At 49.9% G+C, this 25315-nt stretch overlaps 1 protein-coding gene across 2 annotated transcripts in view; it reads left to right on the top strand.

Moving 5' to 3' along the window:
• Window positions 1-4470: 4470 nt before the first annotated feature.
• Window positions 4471-25315, top strand: part of PDE5A (phosphodiesterase 5A) — a 43517-nt gene continuing 22672 nt past the window's right edge. Inside the window, exons 1-8 of one of the 2 annotated variants that reach the window (XM_032949468.2) lie at window positions 4471-5482; window positions 16892-17155; window positions 17648-17870; window positions 18673-18879; window positions 20532-20621; window positions 21349-21420; window positions 22054-22143; window positions 23577-23717. In XM_032949468.2, coding sequence (XP_032805359.2) covers window positions 5001-5482; window positions 16892-17155; window positions 17648-17870; window positions 18673-18879; window positions 20532-20621; window positions 21349-21420; window positions 22054-22143; window positions 23577-23717 — 1569 coding nt within the window. In that variant the 5' untranslated portion in view covers window positions 4471-5000. The remainder of the gene's footprint in view (window positions 5483-16891; window positions 17156-17647; window positions 17871-18672; window positions 18880-20531; window positions 20622-21348; window positions 21421-22053; window positions 22144-23576; window positions 23718-25315) is intronic. The other variant, XM_032949469.2, reaches the window with a different exon arrangement.

The raw sequence follows: 25315 nt of genomic DNA, 5'->3' as shown, positions 1-25315 counted from the left end.
ACGCCCCTTTTAGTTTTAACAGGAATGCGCAAGGGAGTGTATTTTAATACAATCATAATTATTACCGATCGTTGTCAATTTACTTTTGGATGAAGGCCTCCCCTACGTCGATGTCGGTCATGGGGGTTGTGTGACCATACTTCACTACGCTGGTCAGTGCGGGTTGGTGATGGGCTCGACCGGTTCAGATATCACTCGCCATTGACATTAGCCATGACCGGGAACTGAACTCATGCAGGCGGATTTGTAGGGCAGAGCGCTATACGAGAGCTGAACCTTTAATATACGGTGTGGCTATCACCACATCCGGCCGCGTTTGCCTCCCCGGTGCTGATGTTTACACACCGTACCAGGCACTAATTTAAGGTTGAGTTGACATGAGGGACACCCACAGGGCCTGTTCAAATATGCGTCACCGATTTTAACCGCGGACGGGAATCGAATGTGGGTCATCGGATTCGTATTGGTTAGTGCGCTGACCACCGCACCACTGCTCCCCGTTCTCCCCGCTCGGACACACGCACAGACACGCACGCGCGCACAGACGTTCACTCGCTTTTACAGCATCGCCCATGGGAATTCACGAACGCGTGCTGCAAAGGGCTAGAATGTGTAACTGTGTGTAATGGGCTGACTTTGCAGTATCACAATTGGCATTGCCGCAATCAATTCCAACCTTTGGTTTAAATGCACACCCCTCCAGTGCGGCGTGGCTGGCAGGTTCACCCCCGAGCTGCGCCGTGCGCTGGACGGCGACGCCTCAGTTTGTGGTGGTAATCATGGAACTGCGTCCACCCGCATCCTCAATCACCGCAGAGGGGGATTCCTGAGACGGGGTGCTGCGTGAATTCCTTTTGGCCGTTCAATTATTCATAATTGAGTCTTGCAAACATACAGTGTTGCTTACGTCATTTATTATTTTAGTGCGTTATTGCCGTAGATTGGCACATGCGCAATGCAAACATATCGTCATCATCATCAGCCATGCTGGATTAAGGTCTACCCGAGCTGTCGCCACGTCACACAGTAACGCGATGCAACAATCCTAGAACCTGCACACGAGCGGACTCATCACTCCATCTCATTCCTGAATATCCTCTCCTTTGGCTGTCAGTCAGTTGTTAATCTCGACCACCAGCCATCACGTGCCTTGCCCAAGTCCACTTACTTTCAATCACAGTCAATATATTTCTAATATATACGTGTGTGATCTCTGATTCGTGGAAACTCCATCATGACAGCATTAATAGTACTGGATGGAAAATCATGTTTCAAAGAACATGACCCAAAATGTGTAAAATTCACAAAACCTTTGTGCATTATCCAAAACCCATAAGCAGTCTCTAAAGAAGGTCATTGCAGTCCTCTTGTGTTCGGTCACCATCACAATAAAGCAACACATTGTCTGTATAATACGGATTTCGCGACCAATATTATCAATAATATACGGGTTTTTTTTAGTTAGATTGGCATGAATATTCCAGCAAATCACCTGAAGCTGGTTGTAATTTGCCAGCGAAACGTTGTGCTAAAATTGTAAATGTTGTGGGTTTACTCTCCAACACAACGGTGTGCTGAAGTAGTAACTATATGTCACGTATAGGTCTGCGTAATTGGTTACTCTCATGGCTTTGACAATAATCACAAGCGAGTGGACATCGAGCAACCGCCTCTTGAGCTGGGGCAACCAACCCCCAGGGAGGAATGGGTCGGAAGCCCACCAGGCTTTATAGAGGGACGAGTAGCAACCGAGCAGCCCACTCTGAGAAAACCTGATTAATGAACCTGATTAATTAATACGTAACTACATTCCTAATGAACGTCAACATACTGTTGCTATTGAGATGAAACCAATTGATCATGTATGATTATGTAACACCAACAAGCTCTTCAATCAACCTTTTTTTCGCTTATTCCCCATAATGCTAAACCTAACACGTAACTGTAATCACAATAGCATTTACACGCTATCTTCATTTCCAACACAATACATCTTAGTATAATTAATGATAACCTATTTTCACAAACTACTGAATATAATTAATGTTATTACATCACCAAGCAATCGACTCTAATTATTAAACCGGTCCACGTGCACGTGTCCTGGAGACGTCATAGCACCTATTTGAGTACCCGGAGCAGCACGTGCTTTCACGCAGCGAGATCGGCGCTCTTGCCAAGAAGACCAGGTGGTTGATGCTGGGTGTCATTCCAGCGAAACGTCGCACAAAAAATATCAATCGTTTGCTTGACTTTTGAACATTCCTACGGTTTTTTTTTCTTCTGGAAACCCAATTCAGTCGACATATTTGCACAAGGGACAACTTGATTTGATTGACTGTCGGTTGGTTTGTGTGCTGTTGTTGTTTAAAACTAAGGTGGAGGGTTATATTTACGAGTTTACACGATCTCACCCAAACGAAACGAATTGTGAATTTTTAGCCTTTGTTGGTTCTTTTTGAGTTCTTCAATCATGTTTTGTAATTGTCATCGGTTGCATAACGTGTGTTTAGTCAGCAAATTTGAAGTGGTTAATATTCTCATTTGTGGTTGTCTTTAATTCTCGAAAGCAATTAATAAAACCTTTGTGGGAGCGTATTTCCTTACTCCCCTAGAGGTGTACATGAGTCGGGGTTCTTCGCACCTCACCGTCATTTATGTCTGTGAAACATTGTGCACGTGACAAATTACATTATTATCTTTGGCAGATGCACTGATTAGCTCCGTGTAATTATTTTATTGTGATGCATTTCAACCCAGGAAAGTCCCAAGACTCAGGAGTTTTTTTACGGGAGTCCTGAATAATTTACAGGTGATGTTTTTTTTCAGCATTGTGATGTTTTGCCATTACCAATTACGTTCTGCTTTGGTTTTAGCAATGGAAGGAAGAAACTCAGTGGAGGTGGCTCCCGGTGGGGGGGGGGGGGGCTTTTGGGTAATTGGGTGAGCCACAGTGGCGAGAGCTGCTATAAATATCAACATCATAAGCAACTTCCGTTGAGCTATCATTTGTGGCCAGATCGCTTCTGAAAAAAGCTATATAGCTCAGTGGGCCTAGGTTGGTAAAATAAAATAAAAACTATACAAACTTCACGCAGAAAGGCACCCAAGTCAGGAATCTTGCCGTGTGGCACCAGCGTTGCCACTGCGTCAACCTGCTACCGCCCTGCACTTTTGGCGAATAGAGATGATCACGGATCTCGATTTTGCAGACGAGGCAGATCTATTCGCCGACAAGTGACGACCCTGCGTGAGGAGCAGCCGTCTCGCGGCGCCTTCTGCAGAGCGAGCAAGGGGGCGCGCGCGCTTGTGTCCATCACGGGGTCAGGGTCAGACGAGAACCCGAATGTGTGCCTTTGGGCACGTTCCTCTCCAAGTGCAGGTCACGGGTTGGACGGTTGAGTGTGGTTGTGATGTTGATTCCTCGGGCTACTGTGGCCTGGACGCACGCAGTCGCCTCGGTCTGACGGGTTCGGTGATGAATCGGCTTGACAAGGTCTGGAGGCAGCAGCGGCGGCGGCTTGCTCTCGTAACGCAATTGCGCGCGATACGCGGCCCGAGTGATGTCGGTGCTGCTGTGTAGGGCCGGAGTGTCTTGAAGAAGGACTGGGACGCTTCCCGTACGCGATGTCGGCACAGAATCAGGGAGTGCGATTACTCGAGCGCGTCGCGAACGAAGCAGAAGCGAATCGGATCGGACTCGCCGACAGTAGAACTGCGATGACGAGAAGACGTCGCTTTGAAAATGGGCATCTGAGAGCCTTCGTTTATCTGGGTGTCTGCAACTCCTTGTTTGAATCCCAGAGAGACCAAGAATCCGACTCCTCCATAATGACAATTGTCCTCTCTCCCTCTGATAGCATAGGAAGTCCATCTTTAAACGTGAGGAATGTTCTCTTTGTCTCCTCGCCTCTCTGAATCCTACTGTGATAAATAATATTCACAGGCTTGTTTTTCGGATATTTTGTGTGTGTGTGTGTGTGTTAATTATGCTTGTGCATCGCTGCCAAGGCAACATCGCCAAATAAAGGGGTTACATGCGAGAATATATCCAGGTCTATATCCCATTGCGCTCTCATTTAAATCCAACCGCCGCCCCGCGGAGGCACCGCGCACGGCCGCGTGAGGTCCGGCGTTTCGCTGACAGAGCCGCCTGTGCGCACGAGGACGCGCGCGCGATAGCTTATGCTCGCCGCTTAGCTGCTCGCGTCTGCCTCGAACGAGAGTGCACGCCGTTATTGATGAGCGTGCCGCACACACACGCGCACACACATTGCGCGTTGCGGTCGGGTATAGCCTGCATTATATATTAATACGCGCGCGTGTGTTTACGTCTCTGCGCCAAGACCGTACACTTGTGGGTGGATGGGGGAGGGGGGTGGGTAGGTTCTAGACAGAGATGGGTGGCTGTGGCCAGTGGGGATGATGGGTGTGGATGGAGGGTGGTGGGATGGATGGTTGGAGGGTTTGTGAGGAAGGGGGGGGGGGTCTTAGAACACACTGTGCCCCACCCCGACCCCCCCCCCCCTCTCACGGGCTTTCTTCTGGCCACGCAGTCTGCCAGCTGCCTCCCCTCTCTCACTTGCGAGGTGGGCGACGCGAGATGAGCATCGCCCCCGCACAAAGAGGAGCAGCAGCAGTAGCATCTCTGGTCGTCAAGGGATCGCCGCACACGACGTGGAGAGAGCTGCGAGAGAGAGAGAGGTGCGCGCAGCCCCCGTGTCCCGCAGAGAGGAGTCATCTCTACTCATCTCGATGCGGTCTCTGATTTGGCGCGAAGGGATTAAAGGGACCGATGGACCTTGGTGACTGTGCCTGGCGTCGTGGGGACACGATGAGCGTAAAGACCGAGTGTGTGCACCGGCATCAGCTGTGTTCGCTGATCCTCGGGGAGGACTGAAGCGAATCTGCCACACACCTCCCGTGATTTCGGTCCAGTTTTGTTTATTTTACGAGCAGCGACAAATACAGCAGCAGCCAGCAGCCAGAAGCATTGACACATGGATTCGTCGTTGGTATCACCGTTCCCATCATCACCATCATCACCATCGAGGGCATTGTCACCAACAGCACCACTCCTACCGGAAACACCACGAGCAGCAGCAGCAGCAGGGTCTCGGCAGAGGGACGTTGCGGCAGAAGCCGTAGAGTGGCAGGAGCAGCAGCAGCAGGAGGAAGATGAGGGATGTGCAAGGGTCGTGGTCGCGGACTCGGGGGCGGAGCGCGCCGGCGCTCGTTCCGCCCCTCGCCCCTGGAGCCGAGCCGAGCTCCCCACGCTGTCCCCACGCTGCCGAGTCCCCGGCGCGGGACACTCGGGCTCCGAGCCGGGACAGCGGCCCGGCTCTCCCCGCGATCCCGCTCCGGAGCCAGCTCCCTCTCATCTGGAGCCAGCCGCATGTCCACATCATCCACGCGCGGTCGAGGCTTGGCTGGATGATAACCCGGACTTTGCCCGGTCTTACTTCGTCAGGAAGGCAACCAGGTGAGTGTGCGGGCTCCTCGAATCGTTCCGACCTCGTTCGGCTTCGCACATTAGAGAGAGCTGCTTGTGGTACTGCGTTGGCAGTGGTGCACGGGCACAAACAAACAACAACAATTGAATAACGCTGCCCGAAAAGAAAAGTACACTAAGCGACGTTTCGGGCAATGATCATTCTTCCTAGCGGACCGCTCAAAACAGCACGAACGCCGGCGCACCGCGCCCGTGTTCGTGTCGCGGGGTGGGCGCCTCTCGCGCACTGCATATATGGTAATAACACAAGTTCCTGCTCTCAGGAACTTTGTAAACAATGCTCGTGCGAAACCATACGGGCCATAGTTGTGTTCGCCACCGGGGAAGAAAGCGGCGTTACTGAGTGAGTCGAGGTGTAGGGTATGGTTTCTGGCATGGATGGAACACGCGGGTTTTCCGCGTGTGTGTAATCATGGGGGTGAAAAGTCGCGTCCTGCGCTCACAGAGACGCCCGTGCGAGTCGGCGATGGTGGATTCCGGAAGAGGGCACTTTCAGCTCAGGGCGAGAGGAGAGGGGGAGTAGCCCCGCATCCTCCCCGCGGTTTGCGTTTCGCCGCTATGAGTAGCAGCAGCCGCAGTCGCCCGTCGCAAGATAACTGCATAAGGCGAGCGGGGCCAGGTGTCGTCCACGGGACGATGAAAGCCCACGGTCACTCGCGGCGCCAGAGGGAGCCACGGGGCTCCACTGGAGCCGGTCAGCACGCACCCCACCGCCCAGGGCGATGCGCCACATGCTCTCGAGGCGGTCGGGGTTATGTGAGCCCACCCCCTGCCTACCACCGCCGGCGGTTGCGTGAAGACGCGGTGTGTTTGATGAGTGCTTCGCGGAATCTGGGTAACGGTGAGCGCGGCTGGCTTCGTTTTTCTATCGCACTCGCTGCGTGGATGCGTGCCCATGTTGCAGTACATCCGTGATTATTGTAGACACAAAGACACAGATCCCCCGTATAGCCTGGACGGACTGTTGGAGCAAGTGCTGTTAGCGAGCACCGATGAAGGCAAGCACGGTAGACGAGGGGGTGGGTGGGTGGCCAGTACCATGCCCGACCGCCTTTGTTTCCCCAGTGGCGATGGTTATACACCTCACCAGTTACTAATTTGAGGCTGAGTCAACCTAGGGGAGGCCCGTGACCGGTTCAGATAATCGTCACTGGTGTTGGCCGTGAGCGGGAATCAAACCTCGGTCGTCAGGTTCGTTGTGCAACCCGCTAACAGATGCGCTAACCGCTGCACTCCCGCTCCCCACGAGCACAATCTCACAGCCATCATCATCATTGTCTTGTATGTATGCACGCATGTATGTTGAACTTCTTGTAATCGGAACGTGTATAGTCAGCGAACGTTTCGGTTGATCGCCCCTTTCAGCAATACGAATACACTCCCTTAATGCGTGTCGAATGTATTTTTTACGACTAATTATAAAGCCGCATTTTAAATCAGTATCCTATCAATGAGTCATCGAATTAAATGTGTAATGTTTAGTCTATCCCTTAGTCAATGCACTGTTGGATTAAGGCCTTCCCCACGCTCTATCAGTCTTGCGGATTATTTGCCATACTTCACCACGCTGGTCAGTGCGGCTTGGTGAAGGGGCGGCGGGGAGGGTGCAGGACCGCTTTCAATGTCACTCGCCACTGATGTTAGCAGCCGTGCAAGCCGCCGCCGGGAATCGAACTGAGGTCGCCGAATTCATAGAGCAGTGTGCGGACCTCTGCGCAACCGCTCCCCACGTCATCTGGTATGTCTACACAATTAACAATTTCTGGAATTTTTTTGCGCGCAAAAAGCTCGCCCTTAAATGTTTCGGTGTATAAACATAGCCCACGTGCGGACCCTGTGTAGGCCATAGGTCTGTGAGCGTGACTTGGGGCAGTAGTGGCTGTGTGAGTAGTGTGCGTGTGGTCATTAATGAGGACCGTGCTGCTGACCTTATATAGCTGCGGACGCATTCATGCACATCACCCCTGCGTGCTGCTTGCTCGCAGCCTGGATCGCTGCAGATCGTATCTCATGTTCCTAGCAAAACGACGGCTTAGGTGGATGCAACACCAGGGAGAGAGAAAAAGTTTTGCTGGCTGGCTAGCTGGCTGGCTGTCACGTGCGGACGGACGAGCGAGCAGATGGGTCACGTCCTAAGGTTCATACGGTCTGCCAGTATTGCATATGTATACAATTATATCTCTACATTACAACCAAGTCTTAATTTCTCACTCGATATGTTTTTTTTTCCCGGAGCGCTGTTATGCTGGCTCGGAGTCTGGTTTATCACCGTAAGGCAGTACCACTCGAGTACAAGGTGCGCATGTACGATCATCCTGCACTATTGTTGTAGCCTATGCAGTCCTCCTAGCATTCTCCGAGGACAAATTAAGGAAGCGAGACGGGTGTGGCATGCTAAGTCCCGGGAGGACGTTTTGGGGTTGTCCTGACTGAAAGAAAATTCCCTGATTCAAACTCAAAGGCCAATGAGACGCGTGTACTCAATGGCATTCCCCTATGTACGGAGGTGGCGATGCATGCCTGCACTTCACACCCTCGCAGGGTGCACACTCTACGAGCAACGATCGCGTAACAATCCACATCGGGTTTATACATTCTCAAGCACATCGAAATAACGATGGAAATTCGGCAGCTTGTGTTGTTGTTGTTGACATCAAATCTGCCATGTACTTGTCAATGAAAGACAACGCGGCTTGTTGGCAAACCCTTCGTTAGAAGTGGGCGGCGTGGCCGTGCCGTGGCTCAGCGTGACCCCTCCCTCTCTTTGTCCGCCACCGATTGTCGAGGCTCAGCATATTTGCAAGACCTTTATGACCCCCAAGCAATTAACGCTCATTACTGCACTTACACGGAGCTAACGGCGCTCGGTCTACGTCGTGCAGTTCGGTGGACATTGCCGTCAGCGCGATTTTGACGTTGGAGAGAGACAGAGAGAGAGGGCACTGGCATGACTCGCTGGACGTGTGGAAATACTGTGCGTGGAAGAAGTGTAACCCCGTGTCTCTGGCACATGTGAGAAATGACAAGAGGGTCTTAAAGGTCTCAGGTCGCTCTCAATTCAGTCGCCAAACAAGGCTTGACACGCAGCTTCAAATAAATCAGGATGGGGGTAATGTTGTTACAATATGTTCTGATTAGCATCGAGGGTTAGGATGCATTCGTCATTGAAGTTCATCACAAATGGACAATCGTAATGGAGTGACACTGATTCCATTTATTTTCGACAAAGGCTAGAAATCCGACTTTTGGTATAAATATGTACACACACCGTACACATAGAGTCGACTAAATGTGATTTTAGTCAACGTTTTTAATTAGGGCCCCTCTAAATTGCAGCCTGAAGATTGAGATCAGCGTAATGTTCTCAATGTCCGTAAGCCGTCGTCTTAACGCCTCGATATATACTGATGAGGGCTTCGCCGGATCATCAGTGAAGCAGTGAATTGGCATCCGAAGAGTGTGACGCTAAAGCCAATAGAAAGATGGGCACAGTCCACTTCGAGTAAGGGGCCGTCCATAAATGACGTCACGCACTTAGGGGGGCGGGGGGTTTGAGAAATGTGACGTCACATCAAAATGCGCAACTTTAAATAAATATAGACAACACGTTCTAGTTAATTAAATAGATTTTTTTAATAAATGTTTTTTTCCTACAACATCAGAGTGCATCGCCACGTTAAATACGCACTACAATGACAATAGTTTAAAGCGATTTGAAGCGTGTTTTATTTTCAAAATGGAAATATGGTTTGAGGGGGGGGCAGAGCTTTGTGACGTCATATTTGAGGGGTGGGGGGGAGGTCTGACTTTTTGTGACGCCGTGTGACGAGGTGGTGGGGGGGGGTCAAAAATCGTCCAAAATCGCGTGACGTCATTTATGGACGGCCCCTAACTACAACAGCTGATCACAAGTCACGTGGGACATTAAGACGTGGACTCGAGTAAGCCTTGGGCCACTGAAGTGCCTGGCGGAATTAAAGAGAGACTATTATCATCAGACATGTTCAATCTACTGCTGGATGAAGGCCTCCCCAAGCAGCCGCCACATCTCACGATGCAGCAATCCACCCGGCACCTGAACATGAACCGATGTCATCGCTCCATCTCCTCGACTGGCGGTCTCGCTCGCAGACGCATTCCATTCCTTGGCTGCCCATGCGTTATTTTTTTCTCGACCGTCTTCCCCGTCCTTCCCAACCCCACTGAGTTTGCCTAACCGTGGCATCGGTTGGGATGGTGGGGGAGAACGTGGGAATGCTAGGAATCACCGGGCACGAACGGGACAACGCCTTCTGGATGTGACCAATGAGATCAAAGAGAGAGAGAGATGATGCGCTACATCGCGCCGTGACGTTCGCGTCCAGTAAAGAGTCTCGGGAAATCGGTGCACGGGGCTGATGCGATAGTGGACGCACGCAGGGATCGGATCAAGCCAAGTCAAGACACGTGGAGGCGAGCATGACGAGATGGCCTCTGGCGGCGTGGACTCTCCAGATAAATGTTCGCCTCCGTTGCGGCACATTGTACTAAGGGGCTCTTCTGTACATCCTCGGTGTGCACGGGTGGGAGCTGGTGTGTGTGTGTGTGAGAGAGCATGTCCACTTGTGTGTGTGGTGCCGTAGTGTAGGGGTGAGCGCGCTTCGCTACGAAGCCGGCCACCCGGGTTTAATTCCCGCTCACGGCTAACACCAGCGACAATTATCTGAACCGGTCCTGGGCCTCTCCCCTAGGTCGACTCAGCCTCAAATTAGTACCTGGTGGGGTGTGTTAACATCGCCACTTGGGAGACAAAGGCGGTCAGGAGTGGTGCTGGCCACCTGCCCCCTCGTATGCCGTGCCGGCCTTTATAGGTGCTGCTTGCTAACAGCACTTCCCCCAAAAGTCTGTTTAGGCTATACAGGGGGTCTTTATATTTGTATATGTGCAATCACAAATCACCTTTTAATTCCATAAAAAAAAAATACTTGCAGCGCCACTCCTATCACCATCCTTAGGGGAAATAACGGTGACCCGATGTCCGACCTCCAGGAACAGGTCTGCTTGTTTGCAGAGCATCTCTGTGAAGTAATACCATGGGGGAAGGTGTGGACGTCTCTGCTGAGGCTACCGTGCCTCGAATATTGGAATAAGTATCCACCTCGTGTGAGTTGCTGGCTGAGGTGACATCTTTTGAGGAAGTAAAAACGGGCGCTTCAGTACCTGAGGCCAGGAAAAGCACTGAGCATAGATGATCTCCCAAGCGAACTGCTGAGGGAGGATGGTGTCTGTATGCAGACTGCCCTGTATAACATCATCACAAATGTCTGGACCACAAGACAGATTTCGCAGGATTGGAAAGATGCCCTGGTGTTCCCCCTCTTTAAGAATGGCGACCGCAGTGATTGTAACAACTACCAGAACATCTCCTTCCTCAGTGTGCCAGGAAAGGTCCTGGTGAGGATTAATTATTCATCATTGCTTTGCCAGGCACGCTGACGAGAGGCTTGCCTCAGTGCGGTTTCAGACGGTGGCGGACCTGCACAGATGATATATTTTCTGTCTGCTGCAGCAGAGATGGAGGGAATTTCAATGGGACCTACCTCTTTGGTTTATTGACCTTGTTAAGGCCTATCATATCATCAGTAGGCCAGGGCTCTGGGTTGTTTTTCCTGCTTTTGGGGTCACTGACTCTATGCTCACAATCATTAAGGACCTTTATGGTGGGCAGGCCCAGGTAAAGTTGCGTGGCTGGAAGTCCGTGTTCACGTCGGAGTGCAACAGGGATGTCCTCTGGCTACCATATTATTTAACATTTTTTGAACACGTAGTTCGAGAAGCTTTCCATGGCTGTACAAGAGACATTTCTATCTGGTACAGATATATTTGGAGGCTGATCGATGCCCGAGTGCGGTCAAGGGATGGATCCCTATTGGTCAACCTCAGTGTCGAGTGATATCTGAATCGATCCCGAGCCTCCCCAAGGTCGACTGAGCCTGAAATGATGCCTGCTATGAATCTGTCAATATCCGCACAGGCGGAGACCGCGGTGACGAGGTGTCGCAGTTGCTGGCCGCTCGACCCGTCAGTCACGCGCGCCTTAATAGGTGCTCGCTAACAGCATATATCTGGTGTAAAGAGACGTACAAATCCGCACATTGACACAAAGATTGACGTTTCGGACAACGATCTTGAAACAAAAGTTTCTACTCGTGAAAAAAATCGGAACACGCGTGTTGTTTGCGAGCACCCTATAGTTATGCAATGGCAACTAAGAAATGTTTGTAGGCGGGCTCTTTAATCAGCTGTGATGTGTGTGCTTGGCACGCTCGCGATGTAATCTGTTATGCAGGGAGGAAGGAATGCGTCGTGATGTAAATCGATATTGATCGTAAACAAAGAGGCATGGACAGCTTCCGAACATTCGCAGGAGTGTATTAAATTAACGGTAGAGTCTTTGTGGCCTAAATGAGTTTACCCTGGTGCGGAACTCCGGTCGACAATAAATGCGACCAAGTTCAAGCGAACCGCGCCGGACAACGGCTCGTGGCAGGAGCGCCGCCAGGCGGACGGCAGCGGTAGGTGCAGGCTGCTGAGGCTGATGCGGGTCCTGTCGGTTCGGTGTGTGTGGGTTGTGTGGGTTGGTTGGTGTGTGTGGGTTGTGTGTGGGTTGGTGTGTGTGTGTGTGGGTTGTGTGTGTTGGTGTGTGTGGGTTGGTGTGTGTGGGTTGTGTGTGTTGGTGTGTGGGTTGTGTGTGTTGGTGTGTGGGTTGTGTGTGTTGGTGTGTGGGTTGTGTGTGTTGGTGTGTGGGTCGTGTGGGTTGGTTGGTGTGTGGGTTGTGTGTGTTGGTGTGTGTGTTGTGTGTGTTGGTGTGTGTGGGTTGTGTGTGGGTTGTGTGTGTTGGGGTGTGGATCGTGTGGGTTGGTTGGTGTGTGGGTTGGTGTGTGGGTTGTGTGGGTTGGTTGGTGTGTGTGGGTTGTGTGTGGGTTGTGTGTGGGTTGGTGTGTGGATCGTGTGGGTTGGTTGGTGTGTGTGGGTTGTGTGTGGGTTGTGTGTGTTGGTGTGTGGATCGTGTGGGTTGGTTGGTGTGTGTGGGTTGGTTGGTGTGTGTGGGTTGGTCGGTGTGTGTGGGTTGGTGTGTGGGTTGTGTGTGTTGGTGTGTGGATCGTGTGGGTTGGTTGGTGTGTGTGGGTTGGTCGGTGTGGGTTGTGTGTGGATTGTGTGGGTTGGTTGGTGTGTGTGGGTTGGTGTGTGTGTGTGGGTTGGTGTGTGTGGGTTGGTGTGTGGGTTGTGTGTGTTGGTGTGTGGATCGTGTGGGTTGGTTGGTGTGTGTGGGTTGGTTGGTGTGTGTGGGTTGGTGTGTGGGTTGTGTGTGTTGGTGTGTGGATCGTGTGGGTTGGTTGGTGTGTGTGGGTTGGTTGGGGTGTGTGGGTTGGTCGGTGTGTGTGGGTTGTGTGTGGATTGTGTGGGTTGGTTGGTGTGTGTGGGTTGATGTGTGGGTTGGGGTGTGTGTTGGTATGTGAGTGAGTGGGCTGGGTGAATCAACGTACAATTACAGCATTCACACTCCTAAATGAACAATGTGATTGCACTGACATGTTCATGTGCATAATAGAGGTTGTTTTTGGGTCAGATCGCGGAAATAAAAATGCGTCGTGAAACCCGACACCACCCGACACAACCAATTAGTAAGATTTGTCACCTAAACAAAACGTGCTAATTAGTTACTACTTCAGCACACCGGTGTGTTGGAGAGTAAACAGACATTTACAATTCGAGCAATGTGATTTAAAGCAGCCTCATCAGGCGATTAGCCATGGTCATAAATAGAAGATTGAAGGTGATGTCATCACTGTGAGTCTATCAGGTGCGAAGACCAGAGGGGGGTTAATGTAGTCATTCAGATTACAATTGATCACTTTAATATGATAATATGCAGTACCTTTATTATTGGTTGGGTTATTCACAATTATTCATAGCGCGTGTTGATGTGTTCATGTTCTGTGAATAAGGCCATTGCCCAAAACGCTGCCCAATTTTATATTATTCATTTTAAGGCCATAGTGCAGTGGTTCTTAACCTTGTTGGAGGTACCGAACCCCACCAGTTTCATATGCGCATTCACCGAACCCCTCTTTAGTGAAAAATAAAATGTGATTTTTTTCAAATTCAAGACGTAGATATGTTTTTTACTGGTACACAAAATGAGCCGTGCATGAACATTACCTTGTTCAAAGAATAAAACCAACACAATGCATAAACTCACAACAAATTACATACCTGGAAATAAATGTGACTTCTGCTGTTGCCTTTGAGAGATCAGTTCAGATATGCGTGGCTTCACCTTGGCAAGTGCCACTCTCATGTCATTTTCACAGCAAAGTCTGTTCCTTTTCTTCGTTTTTATGTCCAGCATCCTCGAAAAGGATTGCTCACAAAGATATGTTGTAACAAATGGTATAAAAAAAATCCAGGGCTTTCTTAGCAATAACTGGATACTTGTTCATTTGTCGACACCAAAACGTTGAGAGCGTTGTTGTTCTGAAGAGTTGCTGTTGAACCTGGCTTTGCTGAATTTCAATGATTTCGTCGAGGAATTCATCATTGACATCTGCTGTTTCAACAGCAAACGTGAACGGCTGTCTCACCCATGCTGGATATGACTCTCTTGTAGGGAAATATCCGTCGAGAGACTTTGCAAGCTCATCTAAGTGCGTGGCAATTGTTTGCTTCAGTTCCGTGGATACAGAAATATCTCCGATTCCAGACACATCTTCGATCTTACTTGCACAGTCGTCCAGAAGCGGGAAGTTTGCGAAGTTATTGTTCTCTGTTCGTCGTTTCCATAACGGTAGCTTTTTTTGAAAAGCCTTCAGGTGTTCTTCCGCTTCCATGATATTGACTCCACCACCCTGCATCTGCTGATTGAGATGATTGAGAGCTGCGAATATATCAGCCATGTACGCTAAAATGAGAATGAACTCAGGATTTGTGAAGCAATCTGCATGGCAGTGTTGGTGCTCTTGCAAAAACAGGGCTAATTCCACACGCATGGCAAAAACACGATTCAGCACTTGTCCCCGGGATAACCACCGAATATTAGAATGGAGCAGAAGTACCTCAAATTCAGAGCCCATTTCTTTACACAGCTCACTGAAGATGCGGTGCCTCAGAGCACTTTTTCGCACATAGTTCACACATTCCACCACAGTTTTTAATACTTCTGCCATTTTTGGAGGTAAGGTTTTTGTTGCCAACGCATGCCTGTGCAGAATACAATGCGTCACAATGATGTGTGGTGCATCGGCCTTTACTAGCGCACCAAAACCAGACTTTCTTCCCGGCATGACTGGAGCTCCGTCCGTAGAAACTGCAGAAACCATATCCCATGAAAGATTGTTGTCTCTGAAGAAGTCATCCACAAGCTTCTTCACATCGGCTGCCTTCGTTGTTGTTGTAAGAGGCTTACAAAATAAAAACTCTTCTTTTATCATGTCGTCTTTCACATAGCGTACAAAAACAGCAAGCTGGCTTAGATCAGAAACGTCTGTGGTTTCGTCGAGTTGAAGGCTGAATTTTGCCGGGCTTGAAATCAGATCCGCGACTACTTGAGCCAAGATGTCTTTACTCATGTCTTCTATTCTGTCACTGACGGTGTCATTTGAAAGGGGAATTTGGGATAATTTACCTTCGGCCGCTGTTCCGAGTATCAGATTCGCCATCTTTAATGCAGCTGGTTTCACAAGTGTTTCACCAATGTTGTGTGGCTTGCCCTGCTTTGCGATCAGGTAAGCAACTTCGTATGATGCTGTCAGGATCGGTTTGTTAACAGGTACAAATCCAAGAGCAGGCAGAGTGGCCCTTTCATCGAATCTGGCTCTCTTCACCCTGAATTCAGCAAGTGTTGTGTTCTTGTATTCCCCGTCTCCATGCAGCTTCAAGAAGTGTTCCTTTAGTTTTGCCGGTGCAAGACTAGAGTTGCTCAACTTGGCGTTGCAAATCATGCAGATAGGACGCTCACTCCCATCACGTTCCGTGATACATGAGAATCCATGTTGTGCATATTCGTCCGACCACTTTCTTCTTTTGCCCGACATAGTTAGTATGGATAAAATATTAAAGAAATCACACGACGTACGACAACAACAGTCACACGTTGACTACTGAGTACGCACTAAATTCCCCGCAGCGCTGATTGGCCAAGCAGTGTAGCATGATCATCTGCAGCCAGTGATGGCCAAGCGGGCCGTGTGTGTCATCACAAATTTACACAATAATTCAAGTGTGTCCGGACCTCCGTGGCAGGGGCTCTGCTGAACCCCTGAGATCGACTCACAGAACCCCTGGCGTTTGATCGAACCCAGGTTAAGAACCACTGCCATAGTGTTATTGACGAATGTGTTGAGTTTTCTGAAATGTTAATTGTTTTGTGATGTCCTGTAATTGCACAGGAACCCCGATGTCATTCCCAGTACCAGGGCGCATTCCAGCCATGCTACGCCACTGCAAAGACAAATATCCCCCGTATAGCCTCAACAGACTGTTGGGGTACGTGCTGTTAGTGAGCACCGATGAAGGCCAGAACGGCACACGAGGGGGTGGGTGACCACGCCCGGTCGCCTTTGTCTCCCTAGCGGCGATGTTTACACACCGCACCAGGTACACATTTAAGGCTTAGTCGGCCTAGGGGAGTTTCAGAACCGGTTTGGATCATCGTCACTGGTGTTGGCCGTGAGCGGGGAATCAAACCACGGTCGCCAGATTCTAAGTGCTGCCCGCTAAGCGCTGCGCTAAGCGCTGCACTACCGCTGCCTACGAGCACATTCTCGGGTTGCCGGGTTCGTAGCGCAGCGCGCCTACCGCCACACTATGGCTGTCCCCTATCAATGCGCACACAACAAAGATAAAAAACAAAGATCCCCCATATAGCCTTAAAAGACTGTAGGGGCAAGTGCTGTTAGCGAGCACCTATGAAGGCCGGAACGGTACACGAGGGGGTGGGTGGCCAGCACCACGCCCGACCGCCTTTGTCTCCCTAGTGGCAATGTTTACACACCGCACCAGGTACTCATTTGAGCCTGAGTCGACCTAGGGGAGGCCCGGGACCGGTTCAGATAATCGTCACTGGTGTTGGCCGTGAGCGGGAATCGAACCCGGGTCGCCAGGTTCATAGCGCAGCGCGCTAACCGCTACACTACCGCTCCCCACGGCGCACACACACACACACACGCGCGCGCTGTCCCGCACCACTCACCCAACACATTTCATCAGGGTAGCCAAACAAACAAATATTTTGCCAAACTAAAGTGGTGCTGATGAACAAACGTCATTTGTCACGTGGAGACGACAGTTGGGCCGCGACACTTTGTACAAACTCGGTGATGGATGATGTCACTCGTGCAGAGAGATGATCAACGTGTGGTTCGAGGAGCGCGTGCGACCCGTGGTGAGCGTCGACCGGACCTCCTCGTCCCGCGGAGTGGGGGGCGGCGCCTTGGGCCACGCGGGGGCCACCGGAGCCGGGGGCGCGGTGGACGGGTGCAGGCAGTCCCCTCCACGCAAGATCTCGGCCTCCGAGTTCGACCGACCGCTGCGGCCGCTGCTCATGGAGGACCCAAGCGATGGCTCGCTCACATTCGTCCTGGGCACGGAGGCTGCTGCGCCGAGGTGCGGTCCCCCAAATCGCCTGGCTGTGGTGCGGTCCCCAGGGTCGCCCAGCTTCGGGAAATATTGAATGTATAACTATTTGATCTAAATATACAGTTTTTATTGTCGAATATTAAATGCATCTGCAATGACACATATATAGTTAAGTATTATTTATGAACGCATTGACATTCATTCGAATGTAAACAATGGCCTATGACATACAAGGGCCACAAGAAAAGTTGAGGGGCGTGGTGACTGCCCCTCATGCTCTCCTGCGGGGACGCCCGTGTCCTGAACTGTGAGTGACATGGTGGACCGTTAATTTGGGAGCGTGTGGTGGTGGCATTTGCGGTTGATAGTGGCATTGCTTATCTTGGTGGTGATTATGGTGACGTTGGTGACACTGGCAATGGTAGCACTGTGAAGGTGGTTATTATGGTGATGTATGCAGCAGCAGCAGCAGCAGCAGCACCCAGAGGATCTAGTTCATCCTGCGCTCGCTACCTGCAGATCGTGGTCGTCCCCCCGGCCGCACGCGGAGGCCTCGGACGTTCCCGGGAGGGCCGCGTCGGGCTGCGTCATGGCCATGGCGACCTCCGTGAGCGCACACGGGGTCGGCTCGTCGCGCTCCGTCTCGGGCGAGAGGGAGCGCTTCCTCGAGCTGGTCAAGGACATCGCCTGCCGCCTGGACGTCGTGACTCTGTGCCACCGCATCCTGCTGCACGTCAACCAGGTCCCCGCAGCATCTGGGGAAGCCACCCGAGTTTAGCGGGGAAAAGAGACGAAGCAGTGGAGGTTACAATGTTTTTGGTTGTTTTGCACGTAATTACGTCGGGTGGATGTATTCAACATCTCAAACTGCGCGATCTAACTAAAAAAAAAAACCCCTGAATTATGGATGATATTGGTCGCGAAAGCCTACGTGTTAAATCACATATGGATTTGCAGAATTGCTGTGAACAGTTTTGATCATTTTATAGAGTATTGTCATTCAAAATATTAGGTCAAATTTGGCATCCAAGCCAATTTACATCATTGTATGAAAAATAAGAATAGCTTTTACCCTTTCTGGCAATACAACAGGAGGTGTTAAGATATTCCAACACCAAATATAAACCTTTTGCAGGGAATCAAGTACTGCATTAGCCACACACAGAGTACTTGTGGTGACCATGCAAACATTTGGTCAGCTTTGGCAAACACAATTTATATCATCTTTGCACTCTGAGCTGTGTGACCCGAGTTTCATACCCGGCCATAGCTGACATCAGTGGCGAGTGACATCTGAACCGGTCCTGGGCCTCCCTTCACTGATCTACATTGACCCGCATTGCAATTATAACCACGGGAAGACCATTGACAAAGAGATGAGTGCTTTAGCATCCAAAAAAATCTGCTTCCAGTCTGGCCAAAGCTATTTGTTATCATGGTTGCTGAGCAGAGCCAGCAGTAAACACAAAAATATGTTTTTCAATTAAAAAGTTACGAAAAACAGAGCGTTCTTATGTTCGTGCCGACGCGTTGTGCCATCCCAGGTGCTGACGGCCGACCGCTGCTCGCTGTTCATCGTGCGCGAGGACAGCTCCCAGGAGCGCTGTCTCGTGAGCACCCTCTTCGACGTGTCGCTCGGCTCCACGCCCGAGCAGGCCCGTACCAGCTGGCTGCGGCTCGCCTGGGGCAAGGGCATCGTGGGATACGTGGCCGCTACGGGCAACGGCGTCAACATCCCCAACGCCTACCAGGTGCGAAGGGTCCTGGTCCGGAGCCGGGGGGTGGGGGGTGGGGGAGCGGGGCTGGGCCCTGCACCGCCAAATGTCACCTTTGGCCCAACCCAGGTTCGCGCTCCTCCTGAGCGGTGAATCGCTGTCGTGATAGCCCACGCAACAGGGGGGCGGTGGTGAGATATTTACTACCTCGCCCGGTATACAGGGGGTCATGGGTTCGATCCCAACCCCGACGCCTGTATATTTGGAGTTTCCATGTCTCTCTCCACGTGGTCATGTGGATTTTTCTCCGGGTCCTCCGGTTTTTCCCTCCACATATAGAAACATGCATTTAGAGTATTTGGCTGCTTTAAATTTCCACATGCTAAGCCACTTTGTTGTGTTATTATTGTTTGTGGCCAGGTTGCTTCTGGGAAAGAGCTCATTGGGCCCTACCGGGTAAAATAAACAATTAGTTTAGTTTTTATTGTTTTAGTAAAACCTTCGTACATTGCCAGGGCTTGGGTGACATCACGCTCCTGCCCCTGCTGGGCAGACCGAGGAGGGGGTGGGGGGGGGGGGGAATTCTGTCTGGCTTGCTTGGTACCGATTCTTTGGCTACAGCATCACGCGAAGAGTTGATGGAATCAGACACATTCTGGGTGACTTGGCCATCGGCTAAGCTAAGCAGGTTAGTACATGGACCAATAAAAAAAAATGTATGTCTATACGGCGCGGTGTGCAAGATGACCAAAGCGCTGGTATGATAATGGTGAAATCTAAATTTAAATACAACTCTCGTTGTAATGTGCGACCACCATGTATGACAGGTGTTATAGGCCTGGGAGCTACATGGTGGGCAGCAGAGAACACTGCAGCAAAATCAATTGTTGCGCTGTACTTCTGTGCTCCCAAAGTCTGTGCTCCCCACTTTCGCCAACCTACGCTGACCAAAATAGTGAGGTACGATCAACTAGATCCCACGATCCACACAGTGCGGAGAGGCCCTCGTCCAGCAGTGTATTGACAAAGTGCCGTTCATGTCCATGTGTAGCATTACAATAAGTTGTGGAAAGCTGCGAGTTCCGGTGTAGAGAGACAGTGCTGTCTGCTCTGTAGCGAGGTGTGCCACAGTGGCGAGATGTTAACTACCTCGCCTGGTTTACAGGAGGTCGTGAGTTCGATCCCGGACCTGACACCTGCTGCTGTATATTTGGAGTTTTGATGTTCTCACTGTGGTCGCGTGGATTTTTCTCTGGGTCCTCCGGTTCTTACCTCCATATTTAGAAACATGCATTGAGAGGGTTTGGCTGCTATACATGTCCACGTGATAAGCCACTTTGTTGAGGTATCATTTGTGGCCAGGTCGCTTCTGAAAAAGAGCTATATAGCTCAGTGGGCCTTACCTGGTAAAATAAAAACAGTTTAAAACAGAGTTAAATCAAATATGCTCGTTCACTTGCACCTTGTTCTATATTTTAAAACTAGGCAAGTATCAACAGTAAAATTGAGTAGAAGCCTTCAGAAGATGCATCACGGGCAATGTGGCATGCAGATGCGTGACTTTAAACGCAACTCACGAAGGGGTGCCCTGGGAATCGTTGCGGTGTAAGTAACCGTACCGGTAAAGCATCCGTCATAGAGCACGGAGGAATGCCGATCAATGTGCTGCTTATCCTCTCCACGTCTAGGACCCTCGGTTTAATGTGGAAGTCGATCTAATGACCGGCTACAAGACGCAGAGCGTGCTGTGTTTGCCGATTAAAGACAATAAAGGGGAGGTAAGAGAGCACTCTCACTTGCGTGACGATTTTGCCATTTCGAACGAATGCATTTTTTTCTGTGCATCATCACGATCCATGAGCAGATAGCCCGTAAGTGGCCGCTGCACATTTCGTCATTAGTTTCCACTTTCCTGTCTTGCGCCAGTACGCTCCAGCAGTGCCGCATCTCTCTGTCACCAATCTCTGATGTCGCCGTCAAGCCATTCACTGTTAGGTCTTTCTCTCTTTCTGGTTCCTTCCATTTTCCAAAGAACACACTTTTAATTTTCCTGTTGTTGTCCACGCTACATATGTGTCCAAATAGTGCCAGTCTTCTTCTCATCATGACTGCCTGCATTATCATGTCCTCTTCGACGTTGGTCACTCTTAGGGTCCAGTTTAGATGCAGTATCCTTCATTAGCAATACATTTCTATTGTCAATATCTTATCTCTGTCAGTCTTCCTTAATGTGCAAGTCTTGCAGGCATACAACGCTGTACTGAACATGCATGTTCATAAGATGTGCAGTTTGATCTTGTAGCTGATTTGCTTACTTCTCCAGATGTTATTTCCTACAATTACTCTTTTTTGCCTTTGAGATCCTTGCCCCTATGTCTTTCGTGCAGTCATTGTCCCATGTCAGCAGACTTCCCAAGGATATCATTTTTTCTATGCATATATAAATATAATGACATATGTACATTGCCTTCTTGGACACCCGGTGCTGCTGTGTTTGTGAAACAGATTGTCGGGGTTGCTCAAGCAATAAACAAGAAGGGGAATAACGAAGGGAAATTCACTGAAAAGGATGAAAGGGTAAGACTGAGGGCATGACACGCGGAGTGAACGTCCTGGAGGCGCGTAAATCACTCTCGGTGACAGAGCACAGTGGCCACGTTTACGTTTGAATTGGTTCTAACGCATTTCAGCAACACCACAGGATCGATACTTGAAATGCACATTTACACTTTTACCAAAATGAAAATGATTACCTTACGGTAAAACATCTCGGCGTAAGTGATTTGAGGTTTTATGCCAATGTTTCAACAACGATTTGGTTATTCCTGCAGGCATATGCCAGTTGCAGGTTTAACATCAATCAACATGTTTGACCTTGCCAAATGAGAAACTCAGTTGGTAGGGCAGCATGACTAGGAGGGTATGAGTGTAAATCCTTGCCAGATCGATTAACTTAATTGTCCCTCTTTGGTCAGTTAAACGAATACGTCCTGGGAAGGCCGCGCTACTTCATTATGAAGTTAAAAGTATATGTCCTATGGACGACTGGTCCTTGTAGAATTTCCACCGCTAGCTTCAGGACTGTTGGTGTAAATGAACGCCGACTTTTGAATTCACCGGAGCGGCCCACACCGACTCCCGCTGTGTGCGGGTGTGGGTGACCGTGGTGGCTCATCCAGCGTCTCTCCCGTGCGACGTCGCCTCGCCCAGGAGTTCGGGGCCTACTTGGCGTTCTGCGGAATCGTGCTGCACAACGCGCAGCTGTACGAGGACTCGCTGCTCGAGAATCGACGGAACCAGGTGAGCTCTCCGGGCTTTCAGGGATTAAAGCTATAAAACGAAACTGGCATTGGCCACAACATAACCTACAAGTTACTAAATTGGAATTACTCACAGCAGCGACAAGCTTTGGCAGCACCCTCCTGGCAAAAGCGTCTTTGAACTCAGTGAGGCCTAACTGTCAAGTACAATTATAATTAATTATAACTTGGAGATTCCTGGCCAAGGTGTTGTGGTTTTCCACGGTGCCAGTAGCGCTGTAGCACGGTCGGCATGGTTGTTGGAGCCGATGGGCCCTGCTGGAGCCGCATGGCTTGCACAGTTGATGGTCACACAACTGGATGCCGGTGCGTGGGGCACAGTCCGGCGTGGTCGCCCGTGGTGGCGGTGTCAGTTTGTTTTTTGGCGTGGCAAATGGGCTGCACCACGTGTACGGTGCATACACTTAACACACCATTTTCAGTTTATTTAACATTTTCAAAAAGGCCATCCAATACATAGCTTTGTATCGTTTGAATGTGTGTGTGCACGTGTGTGTATATGTGTAAACAAGTGTGGGCAGGCCTGTATTGTCTGTGAAACATGAGCATCGTGCTGCTGCAATATAACGCCACCCACCCATTCATTACCTAGTTACCAGGTCGTTTAGAAAGGGAGTTCGTTTTCTGTTTGCCTCTGCACCGTTTGTTTGAGGGGTCTTTGTATAGAGTGGAGTCTGCCACTAGCTGGCCAGTTTGTTACAGCACCTGGGCAGAAGCTCTGTGCGGGTGATAGCGTGCAACATGGCACAGGTTAAGGTAAGACAAACATTGACGGTCGTATAACCTTATAATTCTAAACGTATCATTCGTTTGTACTTAATGTATTTAAAACAATTACTGAATATGCATAGTTTGGGGGGAAATGACAGATTTTGTCATTAAAGCGTATGTATTATTTCTCTGAATCACCCGTATTGTTATTATTATTTTTCCGGGCAACTGCATCACTCGCACTTGAGCGTATGACAGTAATATTTCAGTGAATTGATACGTGCCAAGGGGAAGTATATATTCAACTGCTGCCACTGTGGATATGCTCTGACATACATACATCTTGCTACGTACATATTTGGAGGCATTTTGTTTAAATCACGGGGTTGAGCAGCGGTGCGGTGGTTATTGCATTGCGCCACGAACACGACGATCCGATGTCGCTTCCGGACTGTTGCCAACGTGAACCATTCCCCCCGCGCCCTCCGCCCCCGCCGCCAATCCGTGGTGAAGTATGGTCAAACACCCCCCGTGACCGACACGGTTTTGAGAAGGGCCTTCAACCACGCGTGCATTGCCAAATGGCCGTAAATTATAAGCGACTTTTCACACTTTCATCGTATAGCGGCGTTGCCATCTCGCGTAATGGAATCGTTGCGCTCGCCCGAACGTGCCGGGCGCCGCGCCGCCGCCGCCGCGCAGGTGTTGCTGGAGCTGGCGAGCCTCGTGTGCGAGGAGCAGAGCTCCCTGGAGGAGCTTGTGGGCAGGATCATCGACATCATCCTCTCGTTCATGCCCTGCCAGCGCTGCGCCGTCTTCATCGCCGACAAAGACTCGCCCAACGTAAGGTCCCCCTCGCACGCCCACGCCAGTGCCCCATGCGACGCGTACACGCGCGTACGCTAGCGCCCCACTGTTGTGCAATTGCTAGGGGTTATTTGACCAAACCATACATTTACGAACAATACCAATGACTGATTTACCCAGAAAAGCCACACCAAGTCCTACTACATTGGTTTGGCATTTGCCATTGTATACTGTACTTGTATACTGTATAGGTTGTCAACAACATCAAACTCAGCGCATATTTAAACTTTGCGGCATTAAAATGATTTTTTTTATATATATAATTGGCGATGTTTCTGGCAATGGGCCTTCACAGCGCATGACTAGAGAGCGCAGTGGAGAGACAGAGCGGAGGATAAGAGTTGGAGGCTGCACTTGCTTACACTATGAGGCCTGATGAGAATGACATTGTAAAATAATAACTGTTTTTTGATGACGAGTGTTTAACAGACAAACCCTTCAATAGTCACCAAATTATTTGTATGGTTGTAGATTAACATTTTTTTTAAAGTCGTGTATCATTACTTGCGTGCCGTGTAGGTGTCACTCGATACCCCGGACACCCTTGCAATTGAGATGTCCCAGCGTTAGGGATTATCTGGGCGAAATGTTTAAATAAATAAAATAAGACCATAAAAACAGATAATTTATCACGCACTGGCCAGTGAAGTTTAGTGAGGGCGGGGAGCATCGCTGCGTGAACACGCATGCACTGTGCGACGATGGATTCTACTGCCCTGACCTCTACCCCCATACCCAGTCAACATTCGAAATGATGTGCTTGCGTGTGATTCATTTATTTAGTTTTCCCTATGGTTTTATTGTCATAAGAGATCGCCCAAAAAAAATGTGTGGATAAAAAGCATGGTGCATCAACAAACAAAAATCTCCAGCTTGCATCGTCAATAGCTACCAATTACGCCCTTTATTTATGCTAAAGACAAACGGACGTTATGCTATCGTGTGTAAGCCTTGCGGTGCGACAGGGAGTAGTGGTGGCAGTTTGCCGCTTGTTGCGGAGGTTTGTGGTTCGAGCCCAGCAGCCGCCCTGGTTAATACCGGGGGAGTGCGTCAACTACCAGTACCGCACGCCGCCTGCTTCACCGCGGGCGTTAAAGATCCAATGGCATCCTCATTTTATCAGAGTAGGCAAAGTGCGCCGTCGGTACGATCCACATTCCCAAACAATAAACTAATTCATTGGGTGAAACTAAATAAAGTAGACTCGATTATTCGTACTAACGACGGGAAGCAAACTAAAGGCAATCGGGGCCGGATTAAGGTTCTGACAGAATAAAATTCTCATTTTTTACCTTCCAAAATAACATGGTAAAAATTCGTTTCCGTAGGCCCTAGGCACAGTGCCCACCGTGCCTATTGTATAAATACGGCCCTGGAGGCGATCACGTGGATTTCTGATTAACCGGAGTAACATATTTGTTCGGTTCAAACACGTAATACACATTTCCAAGAATAACAATGTATAACTGTTTTTAGATGACTAATTTGGGCTTATGGGAAAATCCGTGAGTTATTAATTTATATCTAAATCTCAGGTGCGCGGTTAATCCGCAAATTGGATCAACCGCACGTGG

Source organism: Petromyzon marinus, chromosome 8 (genome assembly GCF_048934315.1).
Source record: "Petromyzon marinus isolate PM22_M1 ecotype Great Lakes invasive population chromosome 8, UKy_Petmar_22M1.pri1.0, whole genome shotgun sequence".
NCBI classification, from domain to species: Eukaryota; Metazoa; Chordata; class Hyperoartia; order Petromyzontiformes; family Petromyzontidae; genus Petromyzon; species Petromyzon marinus.
The sequence above is the reverse complement of the archived record's forward strand: the minus strand, read 5'-3'. Positions and strand labels throughout refer to the sequence as shown.